Source organism: Euprymna scolopes, chromosome 2 (assembly GCF_053919585.1).
Source record: "Euprymna scolopes isolate OS-2025 chromosome 2, ASM5391958v1, whole genome shotgun sequence".
Classification (NCBI taxonomy): domain Eukaryota; kingdom Metazoa; phylum Mollusca; class Cephalopoda; order Sepiida; family Sepiolidae; genus Euprymna; species Euprymna scolopes.
Window position 1 is genome coordinate 58,039,592 of NC_136483.1, and position 26,733 is coordinate 58,066,324.

Genomic DNA, 26,733 nt, shown 5'->3' on the forward strand with positions numbered 1-26,733 from the left:
GGTCAGGGATTTTGAGGATTAGGATTAATTTTAATTGGTTGTTTTTTGTTGTGGCAGGGAGGGGGGGGGGAAACATTTTTTTCTTATTTCTCCTCCCCTCTTCCCAATGTTTTAGTTTTGAGGTGTCTCAACAATGATCATGACAAATGGACTGATAGAAATGGTTTCTTGGGTGGATCATTTGTTTTCCTTTGTTTGCTTTCATTTTCTTGGGTGGGGAAGGGATACCTGGGTATGAAATTAAAAGTTGTAGGTAAGCATAATTTTTCTTCTTTTCTTCCGGGAGGATTTTCAAGGTGGGTAGGTATTGTGTTCTTTTGTTGTTTGTTTGTTTGTTTATCTGTTTATTCATATGTCCCCCTTTTTTTACTTTTTTAAAAATTTTATTTTAATAAAAAAACTTTCATCTATTTGTTTTTTTAAGACCTGAGTTTGTTTGGTGAGGATCCAGCCTCAGGTTTGTTGTGTCTGTGTCTGTGGTTTCCCGCTACTGGATGACTGCTGGTTGCTTCCACTGTTGTTTCCGCCGTTGCTGCCTGTCTCCATTGTTTCATTATTTTGAACAACAGGGAAAAAGCGTTCTGCAAAAGGCATGAGAAAATCAGAAACAGAAATAACAAAAGTTAATCGAAAAAATAAAAAATACCAATCCAAGAAAACCAAAATAATAATAATCATAATTTACAAAAATATATGCTTCTAAAGTTAAAACTCCAACCTTGAAAGTTCTTGCTAAGTATCTTGTGGGATTGTAAAACTCTTGTTCAATGCAACCTGCTTTCACCAAATAACAACATAATGTCCAGACCCTAGTCTTAACAACTTGATAGAAAGGTGTGCCAAAACACTAGTCATTATAAATTGGATAAGAGTACTTGGAATAACGTGATATTTTTTTTATTATTGCTTAATGAAAAAAAAAAAATTGATATGATAATTTAAAAAAATGCTTTCAACAAAAAACAAAAAACAGCATAACCCCTGATCTTAAGCATCAGAATGTTTACAAAGAGTCTATCAGCCATGTGTATGCAGTATAATAATGTATTGAAGTAAAGCCTGGTCAATGAGAGTCCAGGATATGTGTTGCATGGAGACAAATTATATGACATTGCTACGATGGATGTATAATGTGAGTTTTAAAGACAGACTTAATTCTAGTTACTTCAGAGGAAGATTATATCTAGACAGTCTAGAGGGATGTGTGCAGAACAGGAGACTTCGTTGGTATGGTCATTTTAAAAGAATGAATGAGAGTTCTTTGGTTAGTTGATGTAAAACAGTTGAGGTAACAGGATCTGTTTGGAGGGAAAGGTTTATTAAAACATGGAGGAAGTATTAAGAATGAATTTAAGAGAAAAGGGTATAAATAAATATCAAACCAGTGATAGGTTAGCTTGAAAGTTAATTTCTCAAAGCATGTCAGCATGTTAAACTGAATATGATGCTGATGTGTACTAAACCATTGTTGAACAAACATCAACTATTATAAACTTAACAAGAACCTTAAGGGCAATCTGCTATTTTTATTATTACTTGATATGATAATTGTAAAAAAAATGCAAATTTTAAAGTTTTTGAAATCTTAATGCTAAATGGGAAAAATATTACGAATTCAGCTAGTAATTTCAGGTGAGAGAAAGAGAGAGAGAGAGAGAGAGAGAGAGAGAGAGACAGACAGACAGACAGACAGACAGACAGACAAATTTTAAGACAGAGCTGAAAAGTTGTCTTTTGTAGAAACGGGTCTAAAAACCTTAGACAGGGAATATATTGCAAAATTTAATTGCATTTGTTGAAAACACGTGGCAACATTTAATTGTATCACTTGGAAATATGGCAAAATTTACATACATCAATTGAAAACCTGCTACAAATGTTTATTGCATCAATTGGAAATCTATCAAACTTTAATTATATTAATCAGAAATACATTACGACATTAACTTAAAACGTTTCCAACCATTTTCAGAAAGAGTGTATAGGAAAAAAACAAACATTAGAAATAGAAATCCTATGGGAATTGAATGCAGAAAAACAATTATTAAACAGGAAGAAATATATCAATGATTTTAAATGTTGATGAAGTAGATTATGTAAAATAGTTAGAGAAACTCATTGATATAATAATGCCTAGAGGAAATCTGTTTAGTAGAAGGAATCTACTCGAATATTTGATGATTTTTTTTCAATCATGAAACCTATTGTAGAAATCAACTAACGCCCTCTTACAATGAATTATTCCAGAGGGTATATAATCATTTACAATATTAGTCTGAGGGAACCGCTTTTTCAGAATTCATTCAAGATGATTCGTCAACTGGTTTGATACCAGTTGTGGATATATTCCCCCTCCTCCGATAATCAGTCCATCAGTAGGTGGGTCACTGTAACATCAACTGGTCCTGTTTGGTTAAAGTATGGTCCTGTTAAATCTTAGGAGGAGCACCTTCCAAAATTTTACCTTTTCTTATTAAAAAGGGGTTGATTTATTGCCAATTGTCTGCGGTGCCCTTGCAGGGAAATGCTGATAGGGCTGCTCGGGCTATTTTTGTGGAGATAAAGTGTATCCTCCTTTCTTATGTGCTGACTTTTTCTATTTACCACTTCTAACCTTGTGCCATATCTTTCTATAATGAGGAGGAAGTAAATATCACTGGTTTTCCAGCATTCACAATATTTGATTCACCGTCATACCAGCCAAGTATACACCATTGGCATCATCCAGGTAAAGAAGGATTTTTCTTGCTAATGAGTAGACTTTTCTTTTGTTGGAATGTTTCGGTTTGATCCTACAAGGTACACCCTCCCAGGAGTTGCCTCTTCCTGAAGGAGTGGAAGTATTCCAGATTTTTGGTTGAGATTGTTGGACTGACTTCCTCATCTTGGTTGTTATAGTCATAACATTTCGGCCATTTTGCCCTCCGGCCTTCATCAGGTGTTTTGTAACGAACTGGGGAACCGTTACAAAACATCTGATGAAGGCCGGAGGGTAAAACGGCCGAAACGCTGTGACTATAACAACCAAGATGAGGAAGTCAGTCCGACAATCTCAACCAATGAAAACACCTCATCTCAAAAATACAGACAATTACTATTCCAGATTTCTTGGGATACTCATACCAGAGAATACTAAAAGGAGTGTTCTTAGCTATTTTTTCACCTGATCAAAATGTTCTGTTAGGGGATGTTGGTTTCCCCCACCCTCTTGCCTTGTGCCATATTTTTTTTACAGGGTGAAGCAATTAAATCATACCAGCATTCAAAAATCTGGTATTACTATTTGTGTAAATATATATTTGTAAATTCTTATTAATAAACCATCTTATATTTTTAAGTGGCCGTTGTTATATTTTCAAATTATCACACCCAATCAAACATTACAAAAGTAACGCCATGAATTAAATTTTTTTAGGGTACGGTATTCATTCTAAAAGAGTTGGAAAATTAATATATTCTCGCAGGACCCCTGGAAATTCCATGAAATAAGAAATATATTTAATTAACAAATATGTTTTGATAAAGCTGATATTTTTCTGAATAGCACACAAAAAAAGAAAAATTTCTTTGGACAGGAAAACCATTAACACACAGTTAATATGAATTTATTAACATTTACATGAAAATAGTGTCCGTTGTATTTTTATACTTTTATAATTGACCCAGATGAGATAAATTATTAAGTACTAATCAATATTCAGAAAGTAATATTGTGTTACATAGTTCAGTACAAATAATAAAATCACATTACAAGAGACAATCTTTAATTTACTCCTTCAGCCCAGCACCTCTTTGCAGACAATGTTTCTTTTTTGCCCTGTTTCTTTTGAATGTTTCTTTTTTTACATAACGTTTTGTTAAGTACTTTTTTCGGTGAAGAACCACTGCATATTGAAATTACTATGTGCTTCTTTCTCACACCATTACAACAATGATCATATATTATTATTATAATAATATTCGAAAACGAGGCTATATCATATTCCTGTTCGGGGTGGCCAAATTGGCTATGTTAAAGCTACATTTTGCTAACTTAGCCTTTTCAAAAATTGTATTTGTCCTTTTTCAAAACGTAGCATAAAGAACAAGCAGAATATTATATAGATGATATGTAGTACAAAATGGGAGCATAAAAGCTATATTTGAAATCCAGAGTTACTAAAGATGCAATTACACTGGGTGTACTTCATGATAATTTGAACATCCAGCTCCACCAATTCCTGAAATTTTAATTCCAAGATGAACTAGTGGAAAAAAAAAAAAATACATAAAATTTCTGAACTCAGGAAAAAATAATTTCCTGAAAAAAAATAACCCGTAGAGGGAATGTTGTGTTGTTGAATGTATATATAATTTTCTAGCTTATTCTTTTCAAATGCTTGCTAAAATCATATGTATACCTGGCAATTCTTTTTGTCATTATTCTCAAAATCAACACAGAGACGAATTTATCAACATAGAAGTTTATTTACAATTAAGCTTTTTTCTGGAATGTGAATATTAAGATATTACATTCTTCTTTTTTATTTTGCATTGTGCAATTCATAACCTGGAAGGTAAGCATTTCTTTGTTTTCTGTGATAATTACAATTCCGGTCATTTTTATGGGACACAAGAATGTAGATAAAAATCCATCTGGAATGTGCGTGTGTGCTCACCTCTGCTTCCATTGACGTCGCACGGGCTTCATATTGAACAGAAAGAGTTTAACACCCCTCTAATAATGTGCTATTCTAGAGTTTAGATAATCATTTATGGCATTCTATTTTTTTTTTATATAGAAATCACTCCAGACAAGACAAGAAGTCACTTGATGTAAGGAGCTAAAGCAAAAGTAAATAAATAAATACATCAAGGTCAAAAACTAGCCAACAATAAGTGTTAAAGTGATAGATTCTAACCTAGAAAACAGTGATTTTTCTGCCTTTCACAGAAACATCGCTCATGGACTAAAGAACAAAATAAGAGAAGCGAGAGTTATGAGATTGCCGAAAGTAATCCCAAGTTCCACTTTCTACTCTCCATTCATCCGAAGAGAAACAGTTTATCAGTGCATCAACAACTAGTACTACTATTTCATGTAAATGCTTTTGTCAATGTTCTTGTTAATAAACCAATTATATTTGTAAGTGACTTAAATTGTTCTTTTAAGTATCACCTTCGATCAAAGAAAACCTAAGTCGTGTAAACTCTATTTTCTTGTGTTTGTAATAGCAATAAGTTTTTCATTGTATTAAAGTATTTTGGGGCCTGACCTCTTTGAACTTTAAAAGAGATCCTTAATTTCCTGAGAAAAATAACATTGAGTGAGTTATTGTAGAAAACAACAATCACTGCTCAACACAACAGACTATTTTGTGTGTCTCTAATCATTCGTTTGAACAGGGTTGATTTACCAGTATTCACACAACTAATATTACTATGTAAATACACAATCTTATGTTCTTGTTAATAAACCTTTTTATACTTGTAAATGGTCGTTAAGTTATTCTTTTAATTAATAATCAACTTCGGTCAAATATTACTAAAAATCTTACCTTCATTTAATAATGACTCTTCAGGGTTTACATGCATCAAACTGGCAATCATATTGTAGTCCACAGCCTCGTCCAAGGGGATGAAGGGATTTGTCCAACGGGGAACAGGCGTTGATCGCGGCGTTGTCCGAGGGGTTGCTACTGGTGAGGGTATCAAACTCAAGGTGGTGGGGCTTATTACTCCACTGATTGCATTCACAGGACTGATACTGGAGTAGGTGAACATCTGCTTGAGAAGAAAAACAAACGGAACAATTAAAAGACTGAAGTAATAGCTGGAAGAGGTGTTGTAATAATAATAATAATAATAATAATAATAATAATAATAATAATAATAATAATATAGAAAAAGATGTTACTTGTATTTAACAAATAAAACCCTTCATCATGCCATCACAAAATGTGGCATGTAAGCTGAGAAGTAGGATAGAAAGAAGGAAAGGTTGTTAAAAGGCGCAATGAGTGAATATAAAAAGATATTTAATGTTTCTGATGCGTGCTGTATATTAAACCAGACACTCCCTTTCTCAATACTACCTGAAGGGGAAAATGTTGTAAATTATGCCTACACTATTCAATATTATACTGCTATTAATAAAGCATGCTTAGTTATCTGCTCTTCTGTGTAGATGAAGGATTAGCAACGTTGCCATATTTAACTTATCTTATGTAGTTGCTTAGTATTAAAATTGTTGTGTAAAAGATAAAGATTAAGCAATTGATGAAATGTAAGAAAGGTTTTCATACTAAACAAGTACACAGAATATAAGTCGAGACGGGGAGTAAGAAGGAGAAATTGATAAAAGGTGAGTGAGATGAGGTTATAACAACAAAAAAAACTGACCCTTTTTTATGCTAATTTTTCGTTTTTACTACCTTTCATGTTTAATATCAACTCTTTGTGAGTTATGTAATGTCAAAACGTAATACGTATTGGAAACATCTCTTTGCATATGATTCTGCCATTACTAAGCAGCAGAGCATTAACACCTTTAACCAAAAGAAAAATCTATCAAGTATGTGTGCATAGTGTGATAATGTATAATAGTGAAACTTGGCCAATGTCGTTAGAGGATCTGTGTTGCATGAAGTGAAATGATATAAAAATGATATCATGAATATGTAATGTAAATCTGAAAGATGGGCTTAGATCTGATGATCTTGGAGGAATATCAAGCCTAGTAAGTATAGAGAACTGTGTGCAAAACAGGAAACTTTGTTGGTTTGGTCATACCAAAAGAATGAAAGAGAATGCTTGAATTAGTAAATGTAAAACAGTTGAGGTAGCAGAATCAGTTGTAGAGAATGCCAAGGAAAGCATAGGCAAAAGTGATAAAGATAGATTCAAGAGAAAGAGGAATAAATGAAGACTCGGCCAAAGATAGGTTAGTTTGGAAGTCAATTTCCAAAATCTGTTTAACATATCTCAGCATGTAAAACTCAGAAACTACTTTTAAATATATACCAACAAACCATATGTAGAGAAAAATAACTTTAAAAGTATTTGAAGAGATATTTCTCTTAATTTCTTGAATTCTTATGGACATTGCACAGTCACTAATCTGTTCTTTGGTGATCCCTATTGAATGGATATTTCAACCAGCTTACCAAAACCTAACCAAGGTGATACTGAAGTTAAATTACATAAGAGTTCGTTGCCATGCATGTGGTAGTTTTGAGTTTAGATGCACTACTAACAATTTCTCTTTTTATCTACTCTATAAAATTAAGTTTGTCAAATTTTTGATTTCAGATCCAAATAGCATTGGATCTAACAGATCAATATTTGATTTTGCTTAGCCATTCATTCATTACATCTTCCCGTGTTAGTCGAAAATTAAAAAAAAATGTTCAATCAATTTTGTCATTTCTATAGAACCTTGTTATTGTCACTTTCAATTGTGTCACATTCTACAGAACCTTGTTATTTTTGTTAGTAGGAAACCATTTCAGAAATGCACCCTATTTTTCATTGCATAATTATCTGTGTTTATTAGATAATGAAGTGGTTTCTTATCTATCTGCAAATTTGCAAATGGCTACCGATATCTGTTTAATACTAAGTAATAATGAAACACATTTCACTTTGAATGATAGTTGGTGGAAATAAGTTCTGATTTCAATAAATATTCGATTAATAATAAATGAATAAACTTGCAATCAAAATACAACGTCATTGCTTCAGAAGCAGAAAGAACACCTATTTAGTTGTGCACCTCAAACTTTAATATTAGTTACAAATCATTTTCGAGTTCCAAACTGACATTTTAAAGACTTCATAGTCTCTTCAAAACTACAGATGAAAAATGGATGTTACATTATTTTCTACAAAGTAACAAACTTAAAAATAATTTAAATTTTTAATCTCTCAGTTCACTCATAATTCCTACCTAAGTTTATAAGCAAAAGTACTAAGGCTCATTTTTTTAACCTTATGTTTTAACTGTTCCAAAACAAAGAAAAGGAGAGGGAGACTACAGATTACAAGTTTTTCTCCTTTAAACTTCTAAAATGACTGAAATTATTTTTTTCTTTCTTGTAAAATTTCAATTTACAAAAAATAAATAAATAAATAAATAAAATAAATAAAATGTAAATCGCGCCAAAATCCTAATATATTTTTCAGAAATAAATATGGAGAAAAGGGCGAAGACAGCTACAGTTATTTTACTCCTTTCATGTAATCACGGAATCTACAAAAATTCTTTTTCTATTCTACATAAATTGTTGATTTAGAATAAAATCTTGAGCGTTCATAGTGATAAATTTCTATCAAAGGAAAAAGAAAAAACATTTATTTTGCTTCTTATGTTTATATTTATATAAAGCAATTTTGAAAAGCTTTAATTGATTCAACTCATAAAAAAAATCATTTTCATTTTATTAAAATACTAATTCATGAAGTAAGATACTCCATTAAATCACATTAGATAACATACATACTTGTAATTTGTTTGGAAGACATCACATTTAGCTAAATTATTACATTAATACCTGGATTTTAGTAAATCAGAAAATAGATCCATACATTAATGCAATTATATAATATTGAATACTTCCTAAATCGGCTTCAATAGAAAATCAAAGCTGATTCAAGATTCTTTAAATTAAAAACAGAATACATTTCAGTTTCTTCAGAAACAACTTAACAATTAATCTTTCCTAACAGTTATAAAACAGATTCAATTACTTTATGGTCTTTTCAAATATGAAAAGAATTTGGAAGCATTTAAGACGGCGTATATATTATTTTAAGCTTCAACAATTTGAAAGGTATTTACATGAAATAATTTTATAAATAAACAGTAAGATAACCTTAACAAAATTAATTCTAGTGCCAAAACGATACTGTAATATTTAAGTTTAAAGTTGAAAAACTATTTTTATTTAAATAATTTGATGAAAAATAAGCATAATTAAAAATATATAATCCCAAAACAAAAATGAAAGTAAAAATTCCAGGGCATTACCGAGTCGGGGCAACTAGTAATAGATAATGTCGAGATGAGTGTATTTAAATTAAATGCCATTTTTGTGGCAGTTAAACAACGAAAATAAGTCAATAAACTAATCTATTATACTGTGTGAAAAATATTAAATTAGGATATATTTTATCATTTTACTTCAAACTCATATTTTTGAAACAAAGAACAGCCTTTCTTTGAGAATAACTAAGAGAAAAATAAAAACATGTTTGACAAGAAAAAAACAATCATATATTTATATGAGAGAAAAAATACATAATGAAAATAGTACTTACATATTTAAGGTTATTTTAAAATATTTATATAAGATATATGCAAAATTTAATTATATAACTATTTATTTATTTATTTGGATCATGTTTTTTATAAACGGTGCAAAAGATAAAAATGAATGAGATTGCATGGAGGAAGCAATTCTCAAATAAAACTAAAAGTCTATTTTTTGTTTGAAAAAGACAAATTAATAAAAATAGAAATGGACGATTGATTTACTTTTGGCAGCCTTGTAACCCTCACTTCACTTATGTTGCCCTTTTTAGGAAAATTGCAGTTGTCTGAATCAGAATCTATCCAGCTAACACCTATCATTGGTTAATTTTTGATTTTGAATTTTTCTTTATATAACTCTTTGCATGAAGTAGCGTCATGCTATGTCTGGAGTAGTTCCTATGAAAAAAACCCCAAACTATTTAGGATTTGAAAAAATAATCATATATGCATATACTTTGACTGCAATATATAAATGTATTTGTATCTAAATAATCTCAATATTTATTTACATCTCTAACTAGAAGATCAATTATATATATATATATATATATATATATATATATATATATATATATATATATATATATATATATATATATATATATATAAAGATGCCTCTATTCAATCTGTGCATTTGGCATTTGGTAATTAGCACTTAAGTGTGATCGACTAATGAAAATGCTATTTTAGACTTAAGCGTGACACAGACAAAAATGCTATTTCAAATATAAGCATGAGCCAGACAAAAATTCTATTTAAAATGTAAGCATGAAATAGACAAAAATGCTATTTCAAAGTTAGGCATGAGACATCCGAAAATGCTTTTACAAATTTAAGCATGGAAAACCAACGAAAAAGCTATTTCAGTCTAAGCATGACATATCGGTAAAAATGCTATTTTAAATGTAAGCATGACATAGATGAGAATGCTATTTCAAGCTTAAGCATGACACAGATGAAAATGTTAGTTCGATCTTGAATGATGAAAGACCGATGGGACAGTTATTTTAAATCTAAACTTGAAAGACCAAAGAAAATTACATTTTTATTTTTAAAATTAATTCAGCTTTTTAAACAATCCAAACTTTTAGATAAATATACAAATTTTCTTAAAACTTGACTCTCTGTAGTTTTTAAAATATTAAGGTTTATTAAATTAAAAAAATTAAGCAGGACAGATCAACACCAACAACAAAAAGCTTCTCATACAGATATGAGAGTGCATCTAGAAAACGACTAAGGCACCACATAAAAATACTATGCTCAAATTCTGTGTAAAAACTCTTTGTTTTAAAAAATATATATATAAGTATGATAAATAAAGGAAAGTAAAAATTTAATGTTCCTAAATTTTCATTAAGTTTATTATTATGCATAGTTATATTTAAAAAGCACTTTCAGCTATTTTATCATCTCAAAGTACAAAATTATGATTTAAATTAAAAATGGAGACAACAATACTCACGATTTTGTAATTCACGATATTCTAATACTGAACTAAGTCAAACTATATCTTATACTCTCCCTCTCCCCATTTACATCTTGGTTATGGATATGACTCGTCATGCTAGAATAAAATTGTTATCGAAGTTATTCGATTGAGATTCCCTTTGCCCACATTGTTTAATGGCCTCTCTCAATACTTCAACATATAAAGATTGCTTTCCTACAATTTTGTTAATGATAAATGCTTAATGGAGGATTTTCAGCCGAGTCCAATTTTGTCACGTTTTATTTTTTTTAACGAAAAGTACTGTATGATTTTTAGAAGTACCATTCGGCAACATTGTGCATGAAAATGGAACATTAGTGAATATCCCAGTTTCTTTGGCAGAAGTTCTACATACCTAGAAGACTTAATTCGTGTTTCTAAATGCCAGAAATAGAATCCAATCTTCCTAAACGTGACCAATGTACCCTAAACCATCTATCTTTCATGGTTGGAATTGTATACTTTTCACCAAATAAGCTGCTAAGGGGACTTCTGATATGTTTTCCCCCCATATCAATTGCTGCAGGGTAAATACATATCCTTTCTTGATGCTGTCCAGCAAATGTAGATTCTTGGATTTCATAACAGTTGGTAAAGTTGAGGTTAGCAAGTTTAAATGATTTGAAACTAAATTTTGATGGCTCGAAGCTGTCACTTTATAGACAATTCTATCTTTTTGAATTAGAATTTCACATCTCTTCAGCCAATAATTTGTTATCCGAATATTTGTAGCAAATGATTGTTCTCTAGAAGACACTTGTTTCTTGTCCCAAGCAAAAAATAAAAATAAATAAAAATAAATAAAATAAATAAATAAATAAAAAAAACAGTGTCAGTGTACAGCAATACCTTTACATTAATTGATCATTCAAGATTAACTCACGTTGTGCAGGACTGAAATTTCAACATTATGTGTCTCTGAAATTGTGAAGATTTGTACTCTCATTCACTTAATCCAAATTGATTAGTTCGTTGTCTGTGTCCATTAGTGAAAGGCAACTATTCTAACCTCATTTTTGCAACCGCTTCTTTGTATAAGTCCAAATCTTTGACTGGATTAAAACTACTTGTTTAATGATTTAATTCAGATTTCACATATTATTTTATTTCAGATGAGGACAGTTTGAATATCTTGTAGCTTCAATCATGTGTTAGTTTAAAGATACATTAAGCTGATATATTCTTCTTGGTACTTAGTGCGATATTCACCCTTGACAAATTAAGCTGGCTTCCTCTGATGAGAATATTTTAAATTTATAAGCGGCCCAAAGTAGCATGTATATCCCAGTTAGAGGAAAAATAATGTTATGTTTTGTAGTTTTTTTTAGCAGAGAAGTGTCACTGTCTCCACACAAATTGTTATCCATTTGGTACTGATCAATCTTAATATCACTTAACTTCAATGATCTAACAAGAACCAGTGTGTCAACATAGTTATGCTATATGTAACACCGATTCTCAGTTAAACAACGTTGAGCTTGGATAATACTTGGGTGGATTAGGGAATAACTAGTGCTGCAAGCAAACACTTTAGCTAGGTCTATTAATGAATACCAACCTTGTTGGGAAATTTAACTTGTGAAAAACTAGTATCCTGCCATGGGGACTGTGGCTCAAATCTCATTCCGCTTAATGCTATGAAAGTAGAGTTAAGTACTGGTTTAATTAGCCTTGAATCTTTGAAAGGGATTCACTTTTTACCAAGTGCGTGTTAGTATTCATAGCTGATAACGCCAAACTGTTTATTATTGTTTGTGGTGAGACATGTTGGGTTTGGAAAAGTGTGGTTGGGAGTTGAAAAACTTTGTTTCACTGTAAACTGCTCATCATGCAAAAATACTTTTGGGGGTATTCCATGAGGTTCTATATAGTAATATAGAATACTATGGGGTATCCATTAAATAAAGCCTGTATGAGAGATTGAGGATCAAATTTCAACTAAAACTCAAGATTGTGAATACTGATTTTCATAGCAACAAAAATTTTTTTTTTAAGTTGTATTGTTCTAACCGTTTATTTCTTCTCTATTTTAGGTTAATTTTCGATATTTATTGATTGAGTTTATATTAATGCAATATATATATATATATATATATATATATATATATATATATATATATATGTATATATATGTAACATATATATATATGTAACATATGTATATATATATAACATATATATATGTATATATATATAACATATATATGTATATATATATATATATAACATATATATGCATATATATATAACATATATATGTATATATATATATAACATATATATGCATATATATAACATATATAACATGTAACATATATATATATGTATGTATATAACATATAACATATATATATATATATATATAACACATATGTGAGTAAATGAAGTAGTTATATAACATATAGCATATATATATATAACATATATATATTTATAACATATATATAACACACACACACATATATATATATATATATATATAACACATATGTGAGTAAATGAAGTAGTTATATAACATATAGCATATATATATATAACATATATATATTTATAACATATATATAACACACACACACATATATATATATATATATATATATATATATATATATATATATATATATATAACTGCCTATAGTTCTCTATAAAGTAGATTTTTTGGAACTACAAGATTTATCTATTTTTTAAAAATAAAATCAGTTTTTGAATTATTTTACAGGTAAATCAGGTTGGCAAATCAATCAGGTTACCCAAGTTTAGCAACATTGAATCTGGTCAGTATGATGGTAATCATTATTATTATTATCACCATAAATATTTTGAAAGAAAATACCGTTGGAAAATTAATTAAAAACAATTTATTTTGATTTACCTACTCATTTGTGACCAATATTTGCTAAGAATCTTTTTAATATTTAATTTTAAAATAAGTTGTAAGCTAATTTACTCGACGATAAATACTGTTAATGTTTGCAACCTGTGTTGAGTCATTAGCGAAAGTACATAACCGAAGCAAGAATGATAAAACCACATCTGATTTAATGGTTAGAAAACGCAGGTGATCCGGTTATGAACTTATTTCTTCTCCTCAGATTCAAAATGTTTGAAGGCAAATTAAAAATTTTAACACTATTTACAGTACAGTAAACTGGTTTGAAATTTCTTGTAAATATTAAATTACATTCTTTTAATGCATATGGTCACGAATGAGTGCGTAAAGCAAAATAAATAGTTTTTGACTAATTTCCCAACAGAATTTCCTTTAAAATAATTTATGTCCGTATTAGTAATGATTATCATTACGATAGGGACACAATAGTCAATCCTCCAGTGAACTGAAGTTCCAATAACCTTTTACAGCTATGGAATAGTTCTGGCTACCTAGAGTTACATTCTCTTGTGGTGTGTACTGGTGAAATATGCACTCCAGTAGCGACATGTCCAAGTAAATTTACATTACAGATATATCTTTCTATATATTTTTAAAAAATAATTCTGTTTTTGAATACTCATCGACTTCTTTCTTGCTTAATTTTATGTAATGTTGCAATTTAAGATTTAAGAACACCCATAAAAATTCCTGAGTATGAAAACTGATAAAATGCAACAGTCAGACAGTCAAGGAGAACATTCTGTAGTGCTTTCATACAAGAGTGTATCCGTTCTTCCTGCAAGCCCAGTTTTTGCCTTGATTAGTTATCAAATTCTATTCCAGTCCCTATTTACTTGGCACAAGGGTAGAGCTAGCTAGACGCAAGGTTGCTTTTTAATGTAAGAGAAAATTCAGCTCTCCAGAAAAGGGACATTCTGGATTGGGACAAAAATTAAAATTGCTTAACTCTAAAAAGAGGACAGAAAATATGAAACAAAGTCTGAACAGATACTACACTTCACTCCTAACCAACAAAAAACAAGGAGGAAATTCAGATATTCAAAACTACTGGTAACTCTTAGACCAGATCTTGCATAAAATGTCTGCCTTCAGTTTATTGCCAGAAATAAAATGTTATAGTTATTATTATATTAAAGCTGACTTAATCAATGTCTATTTCTCTGAGGTGTTTTTTCCTATATATTTTAATCACAAAACATACACGCTCAAATATTCCTCAGTTTTTAAATTGAGCTATTTAAAAAAAACAAAACAAAAAACTCCTTCCATTTTAATTGTTCTAATTGGCTGCAATTTGCAATCAATTCACTAATCGACCCATCTCTTACACAGTTTTTATCTACCATTATCACCCTCTCTCACTATGCTGTTTGAACCCACTCTTATTATATATGGTATCTAAGAGCCTTGCTTCTTTAAGTTTATTAACATTCAAACATAATAAAGAAAGGAAAAGAAATTGATATAATCCTATAGATAGAAAAACAGAAACTACTCTTTAAGTTAGTCTTTTTACTTTTTTACATTTAACTGTCTTTGCAAACTCATTATTTCCTGATTTCAGCAACTCGAGTTCAATGATCTAATGGTTTACATTTTTTTCTTGTAGGCGCACATATATGCATGTGAGTTTGTGTATGTCTCAGCTTACTAGAATACTACTGGTACTATGTAACACAATACTGCTTGATTCATAGGTTATCTGTGACCAAATTAAATTGACTCGTTCATTAGGCTTGACTTATGATATAGGTCAAGATCTGGAAAAGGCAGATAAACCAATTTGTAAGATCAAGGGTCATCTAGCACCTAAAATATAATAGTCCGTCCTTTGATAAATTGGAATTCTAGCAAAGCCTCTTTCGTTCGTGTAAGATTTCTCATTATTTGAGGTTTCATTTTAATACTGTATTTCTCTTACAGTGAAAACAGTGCAGTCGAGACGTGAACACCAATAATGGAACTAAATGATCTTGTCATTCACGTCTCTGACTATACCTAGATGAGACTGGTGAATTATGTAATTGTTCTTAACTGTTTTGCTCATGGCAGATGGTGTGGATCAACTGTACAAACTATATGAACATTCATTGGTAGTGAATATAAGACTCTTACAGTTTGACATGATTAATAACCAAGTCTTCAAATCCAATCTCAACAGATTTTTCTCATAAACCGCCCCATAAGTAATTAATACAATTCACACCATTGATAAATGTTAGTACTCCTATAATGTTCTGCATTTTCAGCTGACAATCATTCTATCTCGTTAGCCTTTATCCTTGAGTGGCTCTTAGCCTTGACCCAATAGTAAAACAAAAAGTTATGTTTAGTTCTATATTTTCTCTCAGATGAGGTGTTTGGTTGCCATCTGATGTTGATTTCCTTTACCAATCAGAGACAAAAGAAGTGTTAATGGAACAAACACCAAAGAGAATTGGGATGTGCAAAATGTCGAATAAGAATAGAAAAGCCTGAGAAGACATGTTTTTTTATCCGTAGATTTTTACCTGTGAGAAATGGTCACTCAACGCTGACACCCCAACCTTTTTTTTTTCATATACCTATTGATTCTTCTGACAAAAGACGATTCCAAATTTGGTTACCATCTGTTGAGTTCTGTTGCCATAATTGCGAGATATTCTTGGAAAATAGCTTTGCAGGATTATGTCTCTTTTGATTAATGACTCTAATGAATATAGGGATTTTATTTCGTATTTATCAACATAGTTACAAGGTCATGGAACGTTATATTCTTCATTGCTATCCTTTTTTACTTAGATGCTAACAATGAGTCTAGAGAGCTGGATTGCAAAATTATACAATTAAAATTGGAGAGGAAGCAAAAATGCTAAAAATAGATTTCCAAATATGTTTTCTTCTTTCTATCTGTCTCAATACACATGTTGTTCAATTATGCTCAACTAGCTGTCCCATCCGGCATTGTCCGGGAGTATTTTTACTGTCATTTTTGTTTTCACTCTTTTTTTTGCTATATCATTTGGTTTTTGTTTTACTAAATTACTTTTTTTCATCTTGAAAGTTAAATTTACTTATTACAGTATTGTTTGGCTATGAAATGAATAATTGAACCGCATTGTTATAAGATTATAACTAAATTTGTTATGGTAATATTGTTGTAATCTCTATAAAATTTATAGGATGTAAATAGCTTTTAAAAGTTTCAATCTTTTAACACATGAGGATTTACTAAGAAATTTAAAGCCAGAAATAACTTTCTATTCGACAGTTTAGATATTTACAAATTTATTTCAAATTTCAAAAGTTCATGAATTCTTTCCTTTTTCTTTTTAAAACTATAAACAAAAGATTAAAATGGCTAATTTGTTTATGGAGAAAGTGCATTTCAGTTGATTCAATTTCATAAGTAATAAAATAAACGTTTTTCAAAGTTATTTTTTGGTACTTTATGCTATTACATTTATGATTTTAATGGCTACTAATTAATCATAAATAAAACTTTGTTTGAGTGCATGAGAAGCGATATAACTGCCACCTGGCTGATGTCACCCTCTTTGACTAAACTGCATCGATGGCATACACAAGACATTGCCTGGTGTTACCTACCGTGGAACACCGTGTGAAAATAGTTAATTCTACTTTGAATAGCAGTATTTGTTGGGCTTACCAAGAACTCTCTTTGATTTTGAACTGTTTTTTTTTCTTTAGTTTTAGATAAGGACAGTTAAAAAAAAGACTACATGTAAGAAACAGGTTGGTTCCATTTAAGGTTTAGCTAAAATTTTGAGGAATGCCACCTGTTTCCTATAGACCGAGTAAAGAAGCGCCACTAAAAAGAGTTGAATATCATTATTAAATATCAATATTTGAAAGAATATGCTTAATAAATATTATAGAAAAAAATCAGTTGAATAAATTTATTTCACATTATTTACATCATTTATTATCATACTAAAATTCATTTCCCTAATGCTTTTTCTGTACACATTTTAATTGCACCAAGTACACATTAAAATATTCCTCGTTTTTGGGATTGGGTTACTTTTGAGAAGTCTTTTATTTCAATTACTCATAATTTGCAATTAACTTATCAAATGACCCCTTTCTTACTAACTTTCTACCACTTTTACCCTTTCTCAATGTATGTTCATTGGCCTATTCACTCTTATCTATACGGTCTCTCTCTCTCCCTCTCCTTTGTATTGATTAAAAGACAGAAGTAATAAAGATAGAATATGAACCCAACAACTTAAAAACCAATGTTTTTTTCAAAAATAGAGCCTTACAAATATATATTATATAAACATCTTAATTGACCTACATGATTGCAATAACGTTTCAATAATATTTTCTAATTTCTGCTACTTTTCTGGTGGTTTTGATATGTCTTCTCTCGGCTGCAACTATTTCACTCTTACAATTATTTCTAGCTTCTGTAAACTTTTGACTATTTGTACTGAACTTATGTCGGATAAGTCAGTGAAATGCATGCTGCCTTTGAGCAATGGCAGCTACACAAGAAGTGAATCATTGGGGAGAGTGGGATCTGCTATAGAACTTTTGTGTGGGAACATGCATTTCAATTACTGCTTTGAACAATCCAGTAACCTTATTTGCACAAGAAGAGAAACGATATTACCCCATGGAGGATCTCTAATGTGATCCCTGATGGCTTCCCAGTCAGCCTTCTTGAAGTATCTTGTCGTTTTCAGCAATGGTTCTTCAAGTTGGGGTCAAGAGTTTAGGGTGATGTCTATTAGTATGATCAGCATTTCTGAGTTGGCAATGGGCATTTGTTACATAATTCTCAGGAACTGTGATCAGAAATAGGTAAACATGTGAGACTTTCTAATCCTGTCTATCTGGGGAAAAAGGTTGGAAACGTGACTGTCTGTGTCAGGTAATGAGATATAGAAAAGCTATGTGTGATGCTATCAGCTGTGTAAAAAAGTGTCAATGAAAACAATTTATCCAAAAGAATCAAGAGTTACATTGTTTGAATAAAGTGTATATATATATATATATATATATATATATATATATATATATATATATATATATATATATATATAAAATATATGCATTCACTTTTTCTTGACAAACAATTTAACCCGAGCTCAATTATTGTCACATTTTTTTCTAATCTAATTTATAAAGCTCACTATGTGTGTGTTTGTGTCCATTTTTTCAAAGTGCATCTCCTCTGAGACTCAAGGTCACAGAGTGAAGTGAGGCAGGTCAAATGATTGCATTTCTGTGGACTATTCTTTTATGGGTTTTAGCTGGTAAAAATAGCTGTTAAAAGGGTCAAAATTGAAATAATTGGAACTTGGCAGGTGTAAGAAAACTTAAAATGCTCTTGTACGCATGTGCAAATGCACATATATATGTTATAGTCCGTTAATTTTTAACTATTTAGCTATCTGATGATAGCTCAAACAGTAACAACTAAAGCTGGAGTGCTATATGTTTTGGTTTAGAGTTTAGCTGATGGTACCAATTCATATATTTTTAATTACTTTTGAAATCACTACTACATATTGGGGTCAATATAACAATTGATAGAGAATTAGCTCTATAATAAATATAAAATCTGCATAAATTAAAGTATCATTTTTAAGTATATTTTGCAACTGGACAATGCCAGGCACCTGGCTAATACATATGTATTACATGAAAGAGTTGGAATAGATCTGATCCAAGACAATAGATTTTTTACACATAAAGTGCTGGTTATCACTTCAGATAGAGCTTTATAACAGTAACAAGTAATTAAAAGATAAACCCCCTTTGATTGTTTATATATATATGTCATCCACAAACGTTTTGTCATTTCACAACTCATCAGTGTGGTTAGACACAGCGCATGCATAAACACCATCATTACCATCCATGAACACTGATACCCAACTCTCTCATCTGAGCTAACAAATCTTCTACTACAAGTGGAAGAAATTATATAATTTTAAAATTAAATAGTTATTAATTTCTTTATAATTCTTTTCATACCTCAGTTAGTTTGTAATGAAAATAACCAAAATTTCTTACAAACCAAGTAACTTCAATTCTGATCAGTATTATATCCAAGATGGCAGAAAATCTGAAAACCAGTTAAAATCCATAACTGGTGTCGAATAAAATTATCACAAAATTGTTGCAGACATTGTAAACTATTTAAATACATTACTTAAAGGCATTTCCGTGTCCACATCTATATCAAAATCCATCTTAGACCATTTACTTTTTATAGAAAAAGTATCATAGTTTTAAAAATGTTTTTCTTGCTATTTCCATGTAGAATCTTTATGTGATCAATTATAATGTGTTTAGTAGTAGTAGTAGTAGTAGTAGTAGTAGTAGTATATTTATGCTTTTTTTTTTAAAATATGATTAAATAGAACTAAAATTTCAGTTGTGTGAATCAGTCTTAGTTATAGAAAATAATGGTTGTAAAATCAATGTAATGGTAGAATTATTTGAGTTATCTTCCTTGAACAGATATTCAAGTTATCTCTCTGAGACTTATTCTGACTAAGCAAATGTACATCCTCTTTCTGGCTGAGTTTTCAAAAGCCATTTGATATGGTCCGACAGGTTAGCCATCCCTGCATGGCTTTCATAAGGCCTGACACTGTGTCCATCAAACACATCTTCAAGATTAGATTACCAGAATAGTTTAACACAAATGTAAATAATATTTACTTATACATTATTCACACATCTTCTTTATCTAAAACTGTGACAACACGTGTGCATTCATTATTGTATGGGGGACAGTAATGTGTTCTTTTTTTAGAACTAATATCTGTTGTTCCCTCTTTCTATATTAGATCATGTTAAGTATCATCTTAGAGGTTTTGAATCCCCCTTTTACATTTGTCTTTGATAGACTGTTTATGTGAGAATAAATGTGCATGTATGTAAATCAAACTGCTTCTTCATTGTTGTCCTTTTCTGTTTCTTCCAACACTTTGTGTGTTATCAACGGTAGTACAACACACAAAACGGTGACCCCATGTTCAGAAAAGATATAGCTGAAAATGTGGTCACTAAAAAAGAAAAAAGTTCTAGGATATAAAATATTCATTAGTTTTACCTTAATGTAGGTTGTCTTATTTTGAAGAATATTTTACAAAAATGTATGAACAACATTGTTTTTTTTTTTTAATTTTTTAAAAACTTTTTGTCTTAGATGAAGAATTATTAATAACAATCAAGTTAGCAGTTTTTAATAATTTTCTTAACCTTACATGTTTATTAGAATCAGTTAAGGTTATATATCTATACAAAATATATTAAAAAACAAAGATTTTAACTAATGAGTCATCACATATTAAGTCTAAACACACTAAAGGATAAGGCTTAATGAGATGCATGGATTAACTGTTGAATGACAATGAATATTATGAGAGGATTAAAAATCTTTACATTCCATCCACTCCAAACAACATTCAACCCAAACGTTTTTCCCCTTTGCCAGAAACATCACTCGTGGAATGTGAGAACTAAAGGACAAAATAGTGATGGTATGTAAGGGTTACAAGGTTTCCAAAAGTAAACCCACTTTTGAAACATGTATTTTATATCTAAAGGAATACTCATAAATAAAGAAGATTAAACTCATTGGTTTCTTATAAGTAGAGTTAGTAAACATATTTTGTTACTGATATTTATAAAAACATAGAAAAGGAACTTGGCTTTTAATGCTTATTATATAAATAAATTAGGAATAGAGTTATATTTGGAAACGTTTCTTGTAACTCCTTTATTCCATAATTATATATATATATATATATATATATATATATATATATATATATATATATATATATATATATATATATATGTGTGTGTGTGTGTGGTGTGTGCCAGTTATCCAAATCCTGTATAGCTTAGGATATTAATCTAATGTGGGTTAATATTTTTTATTGTAAAAGTCATGTATAATCGTATGTACACACATAGATATGATTGTTCTTTTTGATCAACAATTTATCATTGCAGCATCTTTTTACTCCATTTTATTGTTTTAATTAATTTAATGAATTAAGGAAAATGATAAAAACATTACTATTTAGCAGCTAGTGTCAGTTGCACGTTTGATTTGCAAATACAATATTTTCAGAGGTTATATATTTTTTCATTCACCGGTTAAGGCTTCATCAGAAATATAATAATGTCTTTGTCAGTAAAAAGCATATATGAATTATATTAACTTATGTTTAATTCATCTCCAACCTTTATTATGAAAAATTGTAAAGGCATACACATGCACACTAAGTTGATAATTTTTAAAAAGTCCAAATAGTTCTGGTTAAATTCAAGTAAAATTGTTATAACAACTATTATAACTATTGTTATGTTAGTTCTATGTAACTCAAGTAAAATTGTTATAACCTTTAACTTCATTTTTTTGTTTAATTCATTCAGACTTCTACCCTAGAGTAATAAAATATAAAATGAAAGTTTAGATTAAAAACTCACTCAGTAAATTATACCATTTTTATGTAATAATTTTAATGAATGGCATAATTTCACTGGATAAACTGTTTATGACCCAATGAAAATTAGTGTTTATCCTAAAGTTTCTTTTATTAAAAAATTATTGGGTTGGATAAAATATGCAATCAATAAAATCGATTGGGATTTTTAAATATATAGAATAAAAATATGAAAATTTAATAATTTTATTAGTTAGGTAGTGTTAAATATTGATTTGTCAAATGAAATTCTATGGTCTAATATTGAAAATCTGAGTGACTTTTTTATATATTAGATTAGATATATGTTAAGAGTTTTATTTTTTTAAATGTTTTCTTTAATTGGGTACCGATAAAATTTTCTGAGTGATATATTAATCTCTTAATTTAAGTATCTAGATACCATTATGATTTGTAACCTGATAAAAAGCATAAAAAACTTAGAAGATGTCAAAAATATAAAGCACAGAAATATGATAACCTAAATGCACACAAAAGTCAGAGAATTTAAAGAAATATTTATTTTATCATGATTTTCTAATGTTATTGAAAGAACTGAAAATTAATTTAAATTTTTATTAATTTATGCTTTTAGAAGTTAATATTTATCCTTCGCATTTTTCAAAACTTTCTAGCAGAAATCTTTTCTTAATTGCTAGATGAGATAGCTTAAGATACTTTGATGAGTAGCCATTGTTTTGACACAGGTTTAAAAGAATTGGTTTTGCAACCATCCAAGAAACGTAACAGATCAATCAAAATGCTATTTCAAACTTAAATGTTACAGACTAATGGGCTGGTTGACATATGGAGACAACATCTTACAAAAATGCATGTACATATCTAAAAACAAATTTTTTTTAGAAATTAGCATTTTATTTTAAAAGTAGGTGTGACAGACTGACATATTGATTAAGTTAGTGCGTCCTTGTAGAGTGTAGTATTTGTTCTGATATTATACTTAATCTTTTCTGTCTTGATCAATGAAAGAAAAATTCTTCTTAGACTGAGGCAATTTTTTAAAGTTTTTATTTCAATCAAATGTGTCCCTCTTTTGGAAGCTAGATTTTTCCCATATTGAAGATCGACCTTGTGTCTAATTTTATCGTCATGGAGAGGCCAATAAGTAGGAACTGCTACACTGAGAGAGTCTGATATTATGCTTGAACCTAACTAGAAAACTTGTAATTATTGTCAGTAGACAAGAAAATGACGACTTATCCAGACAAAATAAGCGACCACCCTTGTGTTGCATGTGCCCTTTTCTGTTGACAGAGGCAAAAAAGAGAAAATCTCACATTAGTTCATGCTATTTGTCTTTCTTCTTTTTTCCTACTTTTTATCAAGTGGAAAATAAGTCAGAGGAGATGGAGAATTATGGGCTGGTAAAAATTGAGTTATGCATATTTCTCATAAGTAACAGAAAGTTACCAACAAAAAGTTGATATATTAGTATTTTTAATATAAGTGTTCATAATGTTTAAAAAAAACAACTAAGTATGAAGTATTTCACAGATTCATTTTGTGAATAATCAATATTTAGCTTGTTAGCAATACCACTGATATGTCAATAAAGTTCCCAATTTTAATTGTATCCCCATACATAATTATCTTTTTAATTTCATTTGTAATTTAAAAGTGTGTAGTACTATGTAACTGCAATGAAAATTTTGAATAACTATGTACCAATCATTTTTTATGCTATTTATATTTACTAGTTGTACCAAAGCACAAATTTCATTGGATATTCATCTGTTTATTATTCAATGAAAGCAGACGGTGAACTCTTAGAAAATTATGTAACTGATAGAAATTTCCAGATGGATATAATATGTAATTGATGAAATCTATTGGAATAGCAAAATATATTTTTTGAAGAACCTAAACTGAAAATTTCTGTAATTCATTGGCTAGGCTTGTCAGTTGCAATGCTATAACAGACTAAATTTCAAAGTCTTACTTTCTTTATATATTAGCTATATAAAATATAGTGATCCACAGACAGCTGTTTCGTTATTTCACAAATTATCAATGTGGTTACGTGTAACAAGCGTATCAAATTGAAATCTGGACACAAGTCGTTATTAACGGTGACAACTGACATCTGATTCCCTACTATCTGAACTAATAAATGAATAGAAAAAATCAGTTAGTTTTTAAATTAATTTTATTTATTTGTTTATATTTTACGATAATGATAAGCAAGGGGACTCAATTCTTTTTACAGATTTACGTTTATAAAGTAAAGGTTATAAAATATTCTAAAAAAAATCTACCAGAATTAAAAAAAAAAAAAAATCAAACAAGCCGATTAAATAAATACAATACCTACAACTAAAATATAAAACATATGAAAAAACTCTGTACTAATAGTAACAGAACCAGACAATCCTGAGGCACGATCTTCAAAAGCTCTATGTAGAAATTCAACTCAACTGCAACAGCAACAGAGGCGACAATTGCTACTCTAAAACAGTGTTGTTATTTTTTTTTTCATAACTTTGCATATTTCATTAAAGTTCTCCTTTATGAAGGGCGTGCAATAAGTAATGCCCCTGACCCACTTCCAGTTGTATGATCTAGCTGAAATTTTGTATGTGCAATGATTTATATCTCTACGGGTTATGTGGCAAATTACAGCTCTGAACTAATTGCAGTTTCTGTTTTACAGGTGTTTGAAATGAATCAGGTGTGAAATGGAGCTTGTTGAATATCGAGCAGTCATCCGGTTTTTGTATTTGAAAGGACGCACACCACAGGAGACTTTTGATGAAATGAAAGAAACTTATGGTGATAATGCCCCATCATATGACCTTGTAAAACGCTGGCATCGTGAATTCAAACATGGCCGGAAGTCTGTGGAAACAGTTCCCAGACCTGGCTGCCCTCCCCTTCTGCCATTGATGAGGTATCTGTCCGTCAAGTTGCCATTTTGGAAGATCGGTGCATTATTATTCGCCAAATAGCCCCCAAGATGTCAAGATTAGTACAGGGTCTGTGGAAACTATCATTCATGACCATTTGCATATGCACAAGGTGTCTGCCAGATGGATTCCCAGGTTGCTCACACCATTCCAGAAGCGAGAACGCGTTGAGTGCTCGAGAATGAATTTTGAGATGTGCCAAGAAGATGAGTCAAAGTTTTTCAAAAGACTGATTACACAGGATGAAACCTGGGTCCATCATTATTATCCAGAGACCAAAGCCTAGTCACTGCAATGGAAGCACTTGGACTCACCACCTCCAAAGAAGGCAAGGGTGCAGCTATCCACTAACAAGGTCATGCTCACAGTCTTCTGGGACCAGGACGGAGTAGTGATGACAGATTTCCTGGCAAAGGGTACCACAATTATAGGAGCCTATTATGCTTCACTTTTAAGGAAATTAAGGGAAGCTATCAAAATCAAGAGGCGGGGCAAGATCAGCAAAGGTACCCTCTTCCTGCAGGACAACGCTCCGGTCCACAACTCGCATGTTGCCAGATCAGAAGCATGGGCGTGTGGTTATGAAATCTTTGCCCATCCTCCCTACTCTCCTGACCTTGCACCCTCTGACTTTCACATCTTACCAGCCATGAAGTTGTTTTTGAAAGGAAAGCGTTTCCTAGATGATGCAGCCTTGATTTCTGAATCACATCGTGGTTGGAGGACCAACCTGGGGTGTTCTACAAAAACGGTCTCCAGAACTGCATCAAACGATGGGAGAAATCCATAACTCTGGGTGGTTCCTATGTAGAGAAAGACTAATAACTGTGCCAAGATTCGTTGCTCTATTGCTATGGGAAGTGGGTCAGGAGCATTACTTATTGCACGCCCCTCGTACCTCTCAAATACTGAGTTAGTAAAGAAGTTAAGAACATAATTTTCCTCTCCCCAATTGACCATGTAAATATGTTATAGTATATCTTTTTTATGGTCTCTTGCTCTTATTGGTTTCCAGGACATTAATTCAACTAGTCTGCTGGAGTATTCAGCTTTGTATTGTTACTTAAAAAAAAACAAACTTTATTGCATTTTCATTCCAGACCGGGCACAGTGCTATTTTGATGTAGGGGGCTACTATTTGGGACATAATGTGTAGGGATACTATGTAGAGAGTTGAGCAGCAAGATGTCTGTTTACATTACACTTGAACTTCTGCATGTCAGTACAGTTGGGGAAGCAGGAACCTGGAAGGGAATTCCAAAGTTTAGCAGTTCTAGAGAAGAAACTATTAGAGTTGAAGGCTTTTTGGCATCTGAAGATCTCTACTGTATAGAGGTGGGATTTTGTTACTCGTCAAGTTTGTCGGGAGTATTTACGTCAAGAGGGTACAAAGGCTTATAGTTTGTCGGAGAATCTACCATTAAAATGCTTATAAAACAGGCATAGGCATTCAACATTTTGTCGATGAGACAGAGGCTGAAGCCTAGCTGACAGCTCAGGACTGATTAGGTTGGCGACTCTCTTTTGAACCCTGTCCAGGAGTGAGAGACTAGTAGCAGATGCACCAGTCCAAATGTGACAACAATACTCTATACATGGGCGAATGGTGACCTTGTAAAGGTACAGGATACTTTTAGGTGTAAGTAACTTTCTAGCACGGTAGAGAGAGC

At 30.8% G+C, this 26,733-nt stretch overlaps 1 protein-coding gene across 2 annotated transcripts in view; it reads right to left on the reverse strand.

The window, feature by feature from the left end:
• Positions 1-263: 263 nt before the first annotated feature.
• The window catches only part of LOC145291508 (uncharacterized), a 783,169-nt gene continuing 756,699 nt past the window's right edge, over positions 264-26,733 (reverse strand). For both annotated transcript variants that reach the window (XM_080137475.1, XM_080137464.1), the window contains exons 12-13: positions 5,538-5,763; positions 264-581 (exon numbers count right to left, since the gene is read on the reverse strand). In XM_080137475.1, coding sequence (XP_079993601.1) covers positions 454-581; positions 5,538-5,763 — 354 coding nt within the window. In that variant the 3' untranslated portion in view covers positions 264-453. The remainder of the gene's footprint in view (positions 582-5,537; positions 5,764-26,733) is intronic.